The 16,203-nt window shown below is 38.9% G+C and overlaps 2 protein-coding genes across 3 annotated transcripts in view; both read right to left on the bottom strand.

The window, feature by feature from the left end:
• Positions 1-6,940, bottom strand: FBXL22 (F-box and leucine rich repeat protein 22). Its single transcript, XM_052807548.1, has 2 exons — positions 5,458-6,940; positions 1-2,642 (listed from the first exon to the last, which is right to left on the bottom strand). Exons 1-2 carry the CDS (start codon positions 5,790-5,792, stop codon positions 2,297-2,299), a joined length of 681 nt encoding a protein of 226 aa, XP_052663508.1. The 5' UTR covers positions 5,793-6,940; the 3' UTR covers positions 1-2,296.
• Positions 6,941-7,907: 967 nt separating this feature from the next.
• The window catches only part of USP3 (ubiquitin specific peptidase 3), a 46,746-nt gene continuing 38,450 nt past the window's right edge, over positions 7,908-16,203 (bottom strand). For both annotated transcript variants that reach the window (XM_052807530.1, XM_052807531.1), the window contains exons 10-15: positions 15,178-15,284; positions 14,932-15,012; positions 13,838-13,956; positions 13,551-13,664; positions 13,358-13,425; positions 7,908-11,835 (exon numbers count right to left, since the gene is read on the bottom strand). In XM_052807530.1, the coding sequence (XP_052663490.1) occupies positions 11,670-11,835; positions 13,358-13,425; positions 13,551-13,664; positions 13,838-13,956; positions 14,932-15,012; positions 15,178-15,284 (655 nt within the window). In that variant the 3' untranslated portion in view covers positions 7,908-11,669. The remainder of the gene's footprint in view (positions 11,836-13,357; positions 13,426-13,550; positions 13,665-13,837; positions 13,957-14,931; positions 15,013-15,177; positions 15,285-16,203) is intronic.

Genomic DNA, 16,203 nt, shown 5'->3' with positions numbered 1-16,203 from the left:
CTCATGTAAATGAGAAACAGGCTTACTATGGTATATGCACATAGATTGCTGTAGTGACAAAGTCTTGAATAATCGTTATGTAATGGAACAGAAATCTTGACTGTCTTTATGCGACAGAACAGTATTTCCAAAAGTTAGTATTTCTAAATTTGCTTGAATTTTAAGGACATGCACACTCAGGTATTCCTACTCTGTGTAAGGTTTTAATTTAAAATTAAATTTAAACTGCGGTAGACTTCATTGTGATTTAAGCTGGAACTGTTCAGGATCCATAGTTTGTCAAACTGGTCTGTATGCAGCCTTCTGTTTGACAGCTAAGCTGAACTGACATCTGGTCCTCTAGGGGAAACTAAGTTACCGATAGCCAGATTTAACTAGCTGTCATTCTTAGTAAGTGTAAAGTTCTTCAGTGGATTGTATTGAATGGGAGAGAGATTTAAGGTAAATACAAGTTCAGCTGCAGAGTCAGCAAGAATGGGCAGGATTATATATTATGGTGTGCTCTCTAGGAGTCAGAATTCTGACTTCATATTGCTGACCAAAATGAAAAATAACGTAAAGCAGAACTTGAGGACATGCTCCCACATAGAGTAAAGCACAAAGTTTGAGATGGGGTGCTTTTTAAAAAAGCATGCTGTAGTTCAAACAAAAACCTGAGTAATTCAAACTGGATGATCACAGTGATTTTTCTGTATTGTTATACTGAAACAGACTCGACAAATAAAACTTTTGACAGGTTACTGCAGTACAGTTGACACAGTAAGGTGGCACTCAGAAATGTTTACCTTTCCTCACGCAAAAATCTGTAAGTGCATAAAGAGTTTTGAAATGTGATGTTACCAGTCCCGAGTACTTGATACCATGACCAAATCGCCGTGTGTTGTATCAAGGCAGATTTTATACAGCAGAATAAAACTGTGCCAACCTTTGGTGTCAAATTTTGTAGATGATGCCATAGCAACCCTTCATAAAAAAGAAGAAGAAAAAAAAAGGTTTCCCTTCCATGTAGCAGAGCAGCATGCAGGAAAGTGACAGCCTTGTGGTTTGGGATGAAAATTGCTATTTTTTTTTTTTTCTTTGCAGTGAGAAACAGGTATTCATAAAGATCTCTATTGTAGTGTGTTCCTAATTCAGTGTTCAAAGCTATGGGTTGTAAGTCACTGTCTTTTCCTGTGGGTTAGTACTGTCAGCTAGTTCATATTGTGCTTCTTTTAGTGTCAACTTTAAAAAATAACTTGGTGTATCTTGTCGACGTACATTACGCAGAGGGTCAAACTGTGTTTTGCATGTATTGCCATGCATCCCTCATTTAATAAATAAGCCTGACAAATCAGCTACAAATGTTAATCACTGAGGAAGTGATGGTTGTCAGGTACTGTGCTTTTGCTAGGAGGATCTTACATGGTGTGGTTACCACCCTTAGTGGATGGAACGACCATACGGATATATCCTATAACAGAAATTTATCACTCCTTCCCTGAAATTTGTGTAAATCATACAGTTACCCAAGCTCTATCTGCTGTGGCTTCGTGCCCTTTCCCATTACATGAGGAGTTTAGAAAGCAAGAGCGCCCACTCTGAACCTTGTGACTCAACAGGAGGGTCCTCCTTACTCTTCGTATCTCTTCCGTTAGACTCAAACCATTGACCAAGTCTAAGATTGGATCCAGCCGCACCTAGGCTCTATAGAGTTTAGAAAGCAAGGGGGTCCACTCTGAACCTTGTGACTCGACGGGAGGGTCTCCCTTATTCTTTGCATCTCTGGTGTCTGTGTGAATCATTCTAACTCAGTTCTAACTCAATTTTCCTTTGTATGTTTCTTCCATGCAGTAATTAATAAGGTGAACCTTGCCCTCAAAGTTACTGAACCTTGTCAAACCACTGTTAAACTGTTAAATTCCATCAAATTTATTGAAATCTGTCAAATTATTATTTTACCTCAATAAAACATACTGCTACTTCTCTCTTTTGAGTAGGTTGCATTCCACTCATCTGTGACAAGAGGGTATCAAAATTGCAGTTTTCAGCCTTAATCAGGTCTAGCATTTTGTGACAGCAATGCAGGGATTCCCACTTTCAGGGAACAACAGAAAGCGAACAGGTTTTTTCTCCTAAGACTGTCCTGGTGGAGATCTATGCCTTTTCCCAGTGCAGCCTTTACAAAACATATCAACCATGTGTTTGGACTTAAACCAGAATACAGGAAAGTAGCCACAGTTCGTTGAAGCAATGCTACCCAAGAGGAGAGTGGAACTAAAATAACCCACATTGACTGAGTTTATACAATTTGTTGCACTTAAAGCTGAACCCATTGTCTTGATGCTTTTTCAAGCATCAACTTTTTTTCTGGCTTATTGTCTGGAATCATGTTAGCACTCCTCTCTGCTCTGAGCATTACCGAAGGACATTTTTCCCTGACTCTCTCTAGACCAGTTTGTGTTATGTTCCGGCAGAAATCCACATGGAGCGTTTGCAGTGATCCCCCATAGAGGGTCACTGCTTCTAGTGTCTGGTCAGTGATCCGCACACAGTTTTCCAGTTCAAGCGTCTTGAGGTTTGGGCAGTTCTTGAGCAGAAGCAAGATGCAATCGTCTGTAACATGGCCGCATCCAGAGAGGGTCAGAGATAGCAGGTTTGGACATCTGAAAACATGATCGTTACAGGTGAGATGAGGGGAAAAATAAATAATAGAGCTTGGAGAAGCTAGTATCGTTAAGAATAATATGCAAGTTAGAAAAATACCTCCTCTTCCATCAAGAGGGGCAAGAACGCATGAGTAGGTGGGGGTATATGTAGATCTTTTGCTCAGCTTTACTAATCACAAAACTTACCTTCTTTTTCTGTTGGTAGCAACATCTATAGCTCAATTGGCATAGTAGAGAAGGGGACATGGATGCCTATATAAGCTGCAGCTGCATTGTTTTTTCTTAAGGAGTTGCATGGTGCTGCGCTTGGAGAAGCGCAGCGAATGAAGATCCAGTAGAGATGAGATTCAAGTCAGGTTGAATTTGAGGACAATTGAGTGAAGAGGCTGCTGTGTAGACATGCCGAGCATGGGCAAGTAAGACACACTCCCACTCTTGACTGTACAGGGATTAATGGGTGTATTTCATCTCCTTGGATTTACTGAAGAGATGCCAGCTACAACCTAAGAGTGTTGATGCTTGAAGCCCACACAACTCTTAAACCTTCCTTGAAGTCACTGAAACTGATAAGAACTCTACTGTTAAACAACAACGCATCAACTTAAAAGAGCTTTCTTTTTTATTGCTCGGGTAGACCTGGGAAAATACAGAAAAGGCCTGTTCCAAGTCAGTGTGTTGATGACTTACACTAACTATCCTTGTGTAGAAAACTGGAGCAGACCAGTTATTGCTAGTTGTTGTACTGACCAGGCATGTTTGCAAGGACCCTTGTGCGCTAACTTGCAAAGCCTTTTGTACAAAGCGTTTGGTTTCTGGCTTACACCTCTGTCCAGGGTGAAGCAGTTACGCTATCCATCTATTTAGCTAAATGCAGCTTCATGTTTCTCTGTTAGCACAGGACTTTAGGCTCTGTTGTTGTGGGGAGAAATGGTTACAGCAATGCTCATGTTGATCTTGTGAGACCTTTGGACAGAACTATTAGCCTGCCTCTGTCCTGTAAGAACCGTATGGTGCCCGTGAGCACTTCCATATAAACATTTGTGCCTACAGCCTGTATCGGGGTTTGAGGTGTACAACAGCAGTGGGGGCAAACAAGGGGCTCTGCCATCACTGCAGCGTTTTCTTTTGTCCTTAAAAATTGGTACATGGTACATTCCTCTTTCTCTACACCCCACCCCCCCTGTTGCTGCTTGACTTCACCTTTTGAGCAGAGGTAATTACGTTCATGTCAGCTGCATCATCTTTTTTTTTAATCTTTTCCTTTATGCTTATGAGCAGTTAGGAGAACAAATGTTTTAAAGCAGGCAAGGTCAAGAAAGGCTCTGACCTGCCATCGCTTATGGCTTCACCAACAGAATAAAAGTACTCCAAACTCAGGGAGAAAAGCTGTATAATTGTTTAATTTCCATTTTTCTTTGCAGAGAATGCTAGAATTTTGTTCGGATGGAAATGCTTTCAACGGGTTGCTGCAAAAAAGGCAGGAACTTGTCTTAGGAAGGCTAAAATGGATGGGGGGGTGAGTGTCAATATAATAAACTGTAATTTATAAGAGTTCGGTTTAACTTGTGGAAATGAATCTATGTAAGGCTGAAAGGCACTTGCTGAATTTTTATGGACTTTGAGATTGCTTACTACCCAGGCTTTGCTTTGAATTTTGTCAAGCAACCAGTCTGGGCTTATGGATTCTGCAGAGGAAAAAGGCACTTAAAACTATTTCTGCAGAGCTGTGGTTTTGCATACTCTTTCTGAATCCTAATTTGTGATGGCAAAAAAATGGAAATAAATAAGAGTGGCCTCATGGTAGACATTCCAGTGCCAAAATGAGAGAATACTTCCTTCTGCGCCCTCCTTTGTAGTCACAGATGTGCTTCCCTAATGATACTTTGCTAATTAATCCACATTTTTTATCAGTTGTTCTAGAACAGTTACTTCTGAAATTTTGTACTTGCAACTTAACGTTCTGTTTTGAACCTACATTTCAGTCCTTGTTTTGAGATTGCACTGTTGCTGGTTCTCACAAAGACGCTGTGTCCTGTCAGTATCCTGTAGTTTGTTGGATTTTTTTAAATTGTTATTTCCACATAGAACTTTCTGCCTTCCCTGTTGTGGCACAAAGGCGTGCCATTTCAGGACAGGTACTGACACGCCCCTTTCAGCTCTAATCTAGGACCACAACCATCCTCGGTGTTACTAAACACTAGGATTGGCTCTACCCCATTTGCTCCTCCTTATGTAATTTAACTTTTTTTTTTTTCCTTAAGAGTGGCTTTGTAGCAGTAAAGCTGTCGTAAGAAATTGTGTGTGCCCAGAGGTGCTTTTCCACAGTGGTATTTCTTTTCCTTTACTGTCGTTTATAAAAAGCTTAGATAATAAGAGTTAAATTTCAGTACAAAAGCAATGCTTACTTATTAGAATGGAACAAATTTTGGTGTTTAGTAACGTGTTTAATGAACTTGGTTTTGTTGCACCTCTTTCCTCTAGCCCCTCCCCCCAGGACAATGCTTTGCACTGCCAGAAGGGTATGTTTCAGTTAAGCAGCAATTTACTAGGCAGTACTGCACTTCTCTATATTAATTATTAATTCTTAAAAAAAAAGGGGGGGGTGGAAATAGGCTTAAGGAAAGTCGATATGAAGTATATGCTATTGCCACTATAAAACCAACTTAACGCTGTATTAAAACTGCAAAGTCAAAGCACTCAATTACTTAATGCTCCATTTCAGATAAATAGGATGTAAATAACTGACAATTGTCTCATTTCAAGGCAGTTAACCTTTACAGTAGATGTAAAAGTTCACACCCGAAGAACGTACCTGTTGCAAACTTCTAGTAAAAAATCATTGACAGTGTTTTCATGCCTGTTACAGAAGTCTTTCTGGAAATTGTTTTTCATCCAGTCCTCAATGTTACACACCTTGACTCTCTCTGAATACCAGCAGATGGATAAGTATTTTAAAGCAGGTCCCAGGAGAAAATTATCCTTCTTTAGTTCCGCTGGAGAATGAAAGTGTAACAAAGACCACAGTAAAGGATCCTGAAACACTTCCAGCAACTTGTGACATGTTTTTGCTAAACTCTTCCTACTATTTTTGTCCAGAAAAGAAAATAGATGTAAAAGGCATTCCCGATTCAGCTGGGTTATATGCATAGCCCGTCAGAGCGTGCGAGAAAGACGACAGTCTCCTGGCCTTGCGGAATAACTGCAGTGCTGGAGGGGGCTCAGAATCACCAGAAGGCTGTTGCACATATATGGTTGTGGAATGGTGTTTATTTTTAGCGAACAACTGCTGCAGAAGCTAAGAACAGCAAAAGGAAAAGAAACATGCATGCATGAACCTCTTGTTCTGTTTCTACAAGGGAATGGAATGGGCATGTACAATAGCAGCACTTGACTTTCATGAAATGCTTCCTTAAAAGGGATTTCTTTCCTTGTAGGCTCTCCTTAAGTTTAGCAAAGTTAGTTCCTAACTAGGGGGTGGGGTGTAGCTTACAGCTGCAAGGAGTAGCTTTGCCAGCCTCTCCAGTTTGGAGGATTTGGCTTTCAGAGCGGAAGTTTGTTTTTGCAGTGTACAACAATTTTAGCCTTGATTTCACTGATTTTTCTAAGGTTGCACTTTTCTTTCATGTTCAATGACTGTTTACACTGGATAATGAAATTTCACAAACACCTTGTAAAATGAGTTGAAAAATTCCCTGGGTGCTTTAACATGTGTACACACACAGTTTTCAGCTTCAATTTACAAGCCTCAGACTTAGGGCAGTTTCCTGCACACTGTTGTTTGAATAAACAAAGCTAGCTGGTTCCCTGCCTTTTGCATGGAGGAAAGTAATGATACACAGGAACAGCATGTCTATGTTTAGCTGTTTGTAGGTTTGTGCTTTTAATAGATGTCTTCTATTAGCTTGACTTTTACAAGTTTTCTTGTGTTGTTTATGGTTTTGTAGGCTTAGTTCTATTACTGTAGACTTGGCAGTTTTGGTGGGAAAAGGATATACAGAATTGGTTTTATGAATAAAAGCGTGTGTTTTCCAATAATGAGAGAAACTGTAGCAGAAAGTCTCTCCTAGAAGAAAAATAAAGCTGCAGCAAATGGCAGGTTGGAATTAAAAGCAACAACAAACAGCCCTATAACTTTCATGTTTGTGAAATAAAAATGCTCAAGATTAAGGTAGTTTATGCCCATCTTCTGTCTGATGGTAATACAGGAAAATAATACATTCAGCTAAGTAGCAGATCTTAACATCAAAACAGCCCTGCAAGAATTTTTGAAGTGGCTTGCACAATTTTAGTAGCTGGGAGATTTTATGTACCTGTGCATTTTAATTGGGTTTGTTTCAATATATGATAGGGTTGAGTGGGACCAAAGTTCATCTTTTCCTTCTTACCCTGAGAATGTAGTTTGAAATTCAACTCTGAAAAACAAGATTTGAAATTTGTTTGCAGTCTGCAACAATTATTTTAGCTTCTATCTGTGCTTGAGTAATGTGTATGCTTACACACAGTGACTCAAAAAAATGACAATTATGGATCTGTTTAATTCTTTGGTGTTAGTAATTTTCTATTACACATGGTAAGCAGTGCTTAACAGTTGCCAGTCTTTTTGGTTTCATATCCTTTGTCATTTAATATTATCCTTGAAACGAGAAGGAGATTTCTGCTCCCCACCCACACTGAAAAACAGGCTATGGACAGTGGCACGAGTACTTTATGAAGCCACAAAAGGGACAAGAAAAGTAGATGATTTCACATACCAGGTAAGCCGGTCACTGGAAAACAGCAGCTTAAATGGTGTACCAGCAGTTGTTGTTCTTCGTTCTCATACTAGCATTTTCAACTCTTGTCCCTTCATCCTTTTCAGAACTTACCTTAATGTTTGAGCAGGTTTAAATAGTTAAGACTGCTCAGAGTTGCAGTACATACACACAGGAATATAATTTATTTAAAAAACAAACAAACAAAACCCCCCAAAAACCCCCCACAACAAATGAGCAAACTTGAATGAGAAGGTTACCATTGCTAGGATGGACTCTAACTACAATCTGACACGAAAATTAACAGCTGTTGGGTGACAAGGCCCTTAAAAATTGAACAGCAGGTCCTCTTCGGGTTTAGAGGCTAAGTTTTGGTAGAGGTCTTAAATAGTGGGAACCCTTCAATTTGCTTTATTTTGTTTTCCCCCGAACAAGGTAAAATACTCTGCCATCTGTGTGCAGAGGATTTACACTAATGATATTCTGCAAGCCTGTAGAAGGACAAGAGGAGTTTCATTTTCTAAGGAAAGGAGACACTTTAATGGCACATTTTCCATAAACACACTGTGAATGAGAGAGAATTCACATTCAACCTGGAAATGCTCCAGAAACACACAAGATGAGCACAGTCAGTTATCCTCACTGAAAATTACACACTAGATTTTAATGGTAAACAATTACAACTATGGCACTACAGTACTTGAGGATATCCTAAAGCACATTGGAATCAATTTTCAAGGTGCTGATTACCTCATCAGTAAGACACAGACACATCAGTAATGAAACATTGTTGGGGAAACTTTTGAACACCACGTGTTACACTTTCCATTGATTTAGTAAAATCCTTGTAAATGGCCTCCTGCTTTTCATACAAGTCCACTGTCCCTGCCTGTCTGAAAGTTTTAAACTCTCCTCTCAGGCAGACATCTGTTACCACCCGGAAAGCACCTTCTGACTATACAATGAGAAGGAGCTCTGTTTGTAAGTGCATGCCTTAGAGTGTCGCATAATGCTGCACTTAACAGCTCACTATACAACACACTAAAGCAGAAGTATTATGCAAGCTGGAGATTTTGCAGTTTTGTTTTACATAAATCTTGTCTCCAGTTGTATACGTGGCTAAACAATTACTAACAAAAGGACAACCTTTGATGAGACAAATTTTGGTGAAAAATATGCAAGTCTTTGAACTGTAGAGAACAGTTGTTCCTTGCAGAGCAATCACAAGCAAGAAAAAAAATTCTTGCCAGTTAGTGTGTACTACGATCAGCAGTAAGTAGAAAAGAAACATTTGGCTTAAATGAAATGAGATATTCCCTCTCCCCCCAAGCTAGTAGATAAATATAGGATATACAAGTAAGGTTAAAAATGTAATACTAGGCCAGGTGCAGTATATGTTACTGGTTCAGTGCTCAGTTACTTTTTTTTTTTTCTTTTGACACCACACTGAATAGAATACAGTGGATAAGCAAAGTTCTCCACCAGGAAGAGAAATACTTGTGTTGCCACAACAAACTGTTCATACTGTCCATCTGGGTTTGCAGTGGGAGAAAGTTAAATTAGGAAAGGATTTACAATGTACTTGTTCCAGCAAAGCATATGGCCAAGCCATTACCACCACATGCTGCAAGAACAAGCCTGACGTGATTGCATTGTGTTCCCATGGCCGTGTCTCAAATGGACTATGCTGGATAGATAGATACCATTGCCCAAGACCTTAATGTTACAGAGCAAATGTTACTGAAAGGAAATACTGAAGTGAGAACATAACTCTGACCCAAGAAATTTACTGGAGAAGTAGAAGCTGCTTAAAGTGAGTGAATGAATGTTGCTGAAGATTACAAATTTAAGTTTCTACAAGTAGAGAAAGGCACATTTACATCGCTGGTTTGCGAGAACACTGCATACACCTGACTACTGTAAGTTAAACTGCTTCTGGCCCATAGCTAGTTGTGTATTTTAAGCTTTGTATTCTCAAAACTAAAATTCTAAAGCAATCCAATCCAAGTAGCATGCAGACAAAACGCAGCTATAGATGGAATCTACTTAACTCCCCAACTAACTGTGAGCAGTAAGGCTGCCTGCCCTTCAGGATAATCATGTGGTAAGATACTTCACTTGCCCCGCACACCAATGAAGTCAGTCAAATACCTTTTTCTGCCTTGTATAAATGATGACAGCCACCTATTCTGATTAGAAGAAAGGCTCTGGCTGCAAGAAGCGGAGAAATGGTAGGTGACAAACTATCTACAATTTAAAGCAATGAATAGTTCTATTTATTTTTCAACTTGAGTAAAAGAAGACATCCTTATATATATATGTCACTTAATGTATCAAATAATAATCACAATAGGTTTTAACTAGTGTACAGTTTACATATTCATATACCATTAACAATGCTGAATGCTTTCTGCAGTTTTATATTAAGCCAATTTCTCTCTTGCCTGGTTTAATATGCTGTGAAAAAGCTATGAAGGAGGACATTTTAGAAAACATCTGAAGACTCTGATTTTTTTCATACTTGTCAGCGTACAGCTAGCAGGTAACCCACAGCAAGGAAAGTAGAGATACTCCATATGCACCAGGTTGAGCTATGGTACAATCTGTAGGGAAATTTTTATTATGTGCTATATGATGTCTTTCAGAAGCATTAACTAAAAAAGGGTAATCACATTTTACTTGATTTCTTATGTGTTTTCAGACGACTTATACTGTTATCACAACTACAAGGTGCTGTTTGATTGTGTGACTCTACATTCAGTAAATTCTACGCTCCCTACCATGCTTTTAAGATTTTAGGAGTGTCCAGTTCCTTGCTAGGCACACAGGGGCTAGCTAGACAGGATGGGCCGGGGGAAGAGAAATGAAATGCAGCATTTGTCAAATTTCAGATTTTTTGGGTGCTCCTAGCTTTTGCAATATTGGTTTTCCTGTCCACCTTTTTAAAATCATATTAGCTGACTTCCACTCTCCGGAACAGCAGTACAGCCAAAATGTGATTATTTTTGTTTAAACATAAGTCTTTCTCCATTACATAGCCAAGTTTTAGAAATTATATCAAGCCACCAGTGTTCATCAAGAGACTGTAAATAAAGATCCCGCACTGGGCCAACGCGTAAATACTACAGCTACCTGAGTCTGCTCCAGTCAACAAGCAGTCTTGGCTCATCATCTCCCATCAGGCAGGCTATGCTGTGAAACTGAGCATCTTCCCTTTAGTTTGCATTTAAACTGATAATTGTCATAAGCAAAGGATCTGGAACACCATCCACTTCCTTTCAGTTTTAAGTGAACTGCAGGCATTTAGTGGATAGGAGCTATATATTTAGACCTAAGACTGTTCTCACAAACCCCAAACTTTGGGGCTGTACTCCCAATTCCCACCAGGAAGGAGGGTTGGGGTCCCATTGCCAGGAAGTCTCCAAGCAAGTAAGTGTTCACAATAGAATTTCAGGATGACAGTGTAAACCAGGAGATGTCTAAAGCAATTCTGGTTCGGTTAAAAAAACATAAGTCTCAATACAATTTAGACATGTATATATTTTAAAATATTTTTTTTTAAATTTGAAGGGTTGGAAGGCAGAGTATATTTGAGGAATACTTGAATTAAACTGCAGTATTGATACAATTGAACCAAGTGTTTATTTACAATGAGTCCTGAAAGTCAGCAGCCTGAATACACACCAATATAGCAGCAATTACCTGGTCTATGTAATGATGCCACATCTCCTCTCTTCTGCAGACAAAGAATGATTGTTCAGAGGTCGCTGTTTAGTTTCTTGCACGAGGGAAAATAGTACGTGCAAACAATTCCTTGATTTAAAGAGATTAATTCCTATCTACATAACAGCTGTGAGAACAGCATGAAGTTGTATTGCTCTTCATAATCAGAAGCACATTTATCTTGTTTGTAAGGAGGACAGAAAGCTTCTCTGATGTAAATGTGCCTTTAGAAAGTGAGAACTGAAAACATTAATATAAAAAAGTCAAATAACTAAGTATTTCATGAAACTATATATATAAAAATTGAGTTATCACAACTAAAGCAGCAAATCAAAATCTGCTGAGGTTTTCTGGTATAACTAAAAAAAAAAAAAGTTAGTTTGTGTCCAAGTTCAGTAAGTCAAATGCTACCATTGACACAACAAAACTAAAACCCACAAGAGGAAATTGAAAAGTGCACAATGAAATTAATAGTCTTGGATCAAGTATTTATGGAAAAATGGAAATGTTTTGTCCGGTGGACTTGATAAGTAAGAATTAAAAGGAGGTATTAAAGTTTATCTGATCCGGATTTGGCTTGCCGTTCCACGTAGAAGAGGATGTAGGCCTTGGCCTTTACCACAGTCTCCTCGTCGGTCAAAGTTACAGTACTGTCATTGAAATGGAACCAACGGCCTTCATGAGCTGCGTATGCGGTGTAATGTCCAGAGCCAACGCTGTCAGCAGGGGGGAGGCGGGGAAAGAAAGGACAATCAGAAGGAGACAGACCACCTCATTCTCTGATGCATTTTCTATTAGGGCTAAGAGACTTCCAGGAACCAGAGGAAGAAAGAAACTGACAGCCCTCCACAACAGTTGGTAAGATGCTTCCCTTCTTAATCTATGGGGCTCAGTTCTCCAAATTAAAGTTTTATGTTAAGGAAAAGAATTGCTTCCTGGGGTGAGTTGAAAGGTTTTTTGATACAAACTTATTAGCATCCCAGTTTGTGTGCAAGCAAGGCTTCTTGTAACACTGTACTTCCATGTTTGCCTACATAGCTATAATAATTTCTGCTATGCTCTATTTTCAGAAATCATCTCCATTTAGGTCTAGAGTCACGTAGTCTAAATACAATCAAAAGTACTCACAGCAAAACTAATCCCAGAATACAAAGAAAATTTTTCAGGTTCATCTTAAACAGATCCATGACTTGGAGCCGTATTTCTTGAATCTAAGAACATACCAGAACTACAAACCCATCAGTTTTCATTACCCTGCCACCCCAAGATAAGGCCTGCTTTCACTTGCTTATACATTATAACATGCACTCAATGTTTCAAACCATCTAATTCCATTCTAATCATGACCAGCTGTCCATAGTTGACTTTGACGCACCAGTCAGATGCACTGTGGTGCTACAAGGGGTGCCTTGAGTAGTCAGATGTTCCTAAGAAAGAGTCCAGACCATTCCTCTACAGAAAGCAAAAGGAGGGGCTTTCTGGACAGAACTTTTGGTTATGTATCTTTGAATTAAATTCAGGTATCAGCAAGGTTTTGATTAATGGGGTTTAGTTTTTTTAAGAAAACACCTTTCACAGCTCATACCCATAGAGTGATTGCCTAAACAACAAGAACATGTTTCTTTCAGAATAAACAGTTGTCTTGTCCCTACTACCGTTACTCTCAACAGATCCGACCAGGGCTGGGAGAAGGAAAAAAATACAAAAACCACACCCAGCAACTTTACTTCAAAACATGAACACTAGCCAGCCTTGTGGCATGCCTATTAGCGTTCACTCCTGTAGGAGAGAAGGTAAATACAGGTAATTACTTTCACTGGCTAATCTTAAGTCTACAGTTGTTCCAAACATACACGCACCTTTCAAAGTGAGGAAAAAACATTTCTGCTTCATACTAAGGATTTCAAAATGATGCGCTAACTTCTGGAAGGCTCCTTGATTCACTCTTTTGGTTTAGGGCTTTCCATTCCTAGAGGAACTAGACTATTTTCATTCCGTCTCACACATCTAGTCATTGCCCCCAAAGACTGCCAGTGGGTATTCACAGGAGTAACTGTATAGATCTATCTGAAGTTAATTCAGCTTAGCTTAGTTCCATGTAAGTTTATAAATTACTGCTTATTTGCACCAGTAAAAACACAGACATTCACTAGGGACAGAAAAACATTAATTAACTCTGCATGTACTTCAGTGGGGAGGAGGTCTCTGCCAATAAACAGGCTTACTCCATGTACTCACCCTGAACCATGATGCACAACAACAGCCGCAAGGTCATACAGGCAGCTTTCTGGGCCACTGTTTTCAGGCTGTAGTTAAAAAGACAGAAAACTCTTCAATCTCAATAGCACCTACTATATAATTTGTAGTAAAGGCATAGGTCACTTACTTTACTTAACAAATTTCTACAGAAACTACGGGTGAGTCTTCATACCTCTAACAAGTAGCATTTCATGTCTAGGCCTCGTAAGGGAAACTCAACATAGGTATCAACCTTGTTCCTCAGATATGCTGTCCAGTGAAATCGTTTCAAGTGTAAGCATAGCACCTACAAGATTAAAAAAAATAAAAAATACATTCATTAGAGGAAGAGGTTGAACTTGGTGCTAGACATCTGCAGTTGCCTACGGGAGGGGTTTAGGTGTTGGTCTACTGTAAATGGTTGAATCATTATTTCCTTTGACATATTGTCACACTGTTACTTTTCATGCTTATACAAACCTTTGGTAGTTTCTGAATCCAGAATTTTTTGGTGGACTTCTGTTTCTTTTTGCATTTGTGACACATATACAGCTCTGTCTCATCAAGTTCTTCCAGGTCTGTAAAACTGCGAAGACAATCTAAAAAAAGAACAAGATACAAAAAACCAAAACACCCACACAAAGAAACCTGATGCAAGATGACCTCAAGTGATTTTTGTAACATGAAATACAACAAATACAGCAGTATAGAAAAGGTGTGCATATCTGCTGCAGTCATTCTAGTTGTTATATACATTTGTGCAGCAAAAAGCTGTGTAATAATGTGTTTTAATAGGATAACATTTTTTAACATCCATCATTCCCTGTTCCTGAAAACACAGCTATAAGCAGTTCAAAAGAAAAAAAGGCATTCACGAAATCGCCATCTTTCAAACAAGATTCTGTCCTGACATTCAGCACAACTATTTTCAAAAGAAATGAAATTACTTTCTAACAAAAAATATTCTGCTTTTAAAGGTGATTTGGTCTTAGGTACAAAGTGAACACAGAAAATAATGGGGTTTTGATTAATATTTCACAATCTGCAGCAAGTATATTCACAAATCTGTAAAAATTAACATTCTTTAAAACAAGGTCAGTAACGGCACTACTGCCCAACTTTGCAGGGTTGTGTTTATGTTGTTCAAAAAGCAGAACACCCAAGAGCCATCCTTACTATGCGCAAGGGGTGCATACTTCTCAGCACAGAGCCTTAAGCAAATGCCAACAGGCAACAATGCAGATGAGTGTTGGTTGGAAAGACTGGCATACATTAGAAATACTCTGACCACAAAGAAAAACCTCTGCTGGAATCCTCCTTGATATTTAGCTGACCTCTTGAAGCACTTTGCAGCCCCAGTTTATCAAAGTAGTATGTCAATACACAGTGACTGGGGTAAAAAACCTGCATGGAAAAATTATTTTGGCACCTTCTACCACAGAATCTCATAAAATTAGATGGCATGCACACCAAGTCACACCCTAGGTGAAAGCCTGGCTCCTCTGAAGTAGATACTCTGAAGAGTATATATACTCTTAGTCCTGGTAAGGATTTCATTATCCAAGCACTCTTACCTCGTAGTGTGCACATTGGTCCACTTTCCTGATTTTTAGTACGTTTATTTCTGAACTGACTTGGAATATCTAGTGAAAGGTCTAGAAAAACAAAGATTAAAAAAAAAATTAGGGCTGAATAAAACAATGCCCAATCTTTTCAGGTTAAAACTCTGGTTCAGTCATGTGACATCAAAATATATCAAGTTTCAGATTTATTTTTCTGCCTTAAGTCACCTGGTATTTTGAAAGCAAGAGGCACCTTACCTAGGAATGGGTCAAACTTTCTAGATTCAGTCCCACATATTAGGCAGTTGACTTCATTTTGAAGAATGCCTCCAAAAATTGCTGTGACAACAGTAGATGCTCCATTTCTAGACAAACCACATCAGAGATAAAAAGTCAGTCAGAATGTCTGAGCTTAATTTTCAGTATCTCTTATATGTTTACTGCTTACAACTCACCACTACTAGGCAGAGCGGTTTTGTCCATGTGTAACAAACAGTGACTGAGTTCACCCACCAGGCATTTCATTGACCCCAGAATTGTACAGTGCGAGTATTTAGCTGCTGAAATACTTTTGCTTTATTTTGTACCTAAAGAAATTTGAGCCGCGCATGCTCTAAGCAGATGCTGAAAATTTCAGTGTTGAAAGTATTCCAGTTGATTGCATTTCTATAGTGGAGAGCCGATGCCCACAGGGGTACAGTATTTTAACCCTGTAATTGAGGCTGTTCCTGAAACAAAAATTCTTCCTTCTTAGGTGGGTTGAGCATGTTTTTGTTTTAATTCTACACCCTTTGTTACAAGTAATTTTGACTTCTTAAAGCATATTCCTGCACTTCACTTCCAAAGACAGCTTAAGTTGCACTAAGATGTGAGAAACAATATGCATCAATCATCATCATTGTTCTCTATGCTTTCATTACTCTCTTAATCTCTTGAGCAGATTATGTAATGGACTTACTTCTCATAGTCCAATTAAAAAAAAATAAATTTTTAACTTCTTATATTATTACACAACTTCTAAACTTGCTAGTTTGTGCTTGCAGATCTGACACTACAAGCCTGCAGAAACCTGTGTTCCTTATCTGCACTCCACCTACATCTTTACAGTTAATTTGAATGCTTCTTGTTGAGCAGAAGGAAATGGCTACCCCAATAAACTGGCACTCAAGAAGAGAGTGTTCACAGCATATTTATTACTTTACTGTAGGCATTTAAGTGTATGTGACCTTAATTTGCCCTTGACAGAAGGCAACTTACTCCACCTCACCATGCATTTGAACAGCC

This window comes from Harpia harpyja, chromosome 14 (genome assembly GCF_026419915.1).
Source record: "Harpia harpyja isolate bHarHar1 chromosome 14, bHarHar1 primary haplotype, whole genome shotgun sequence".
In the NCBI taxonomy this organism is placed as follows: domain Eukaryota; kingdom Metazoa; phylum Chordata; class Aves; order Accipitriformes; family Accipitridae; genus Harpia; species Harpia harpyja.
This window is presented reverse-complemented; position numbering and strand designations above follow the sequence as displayed.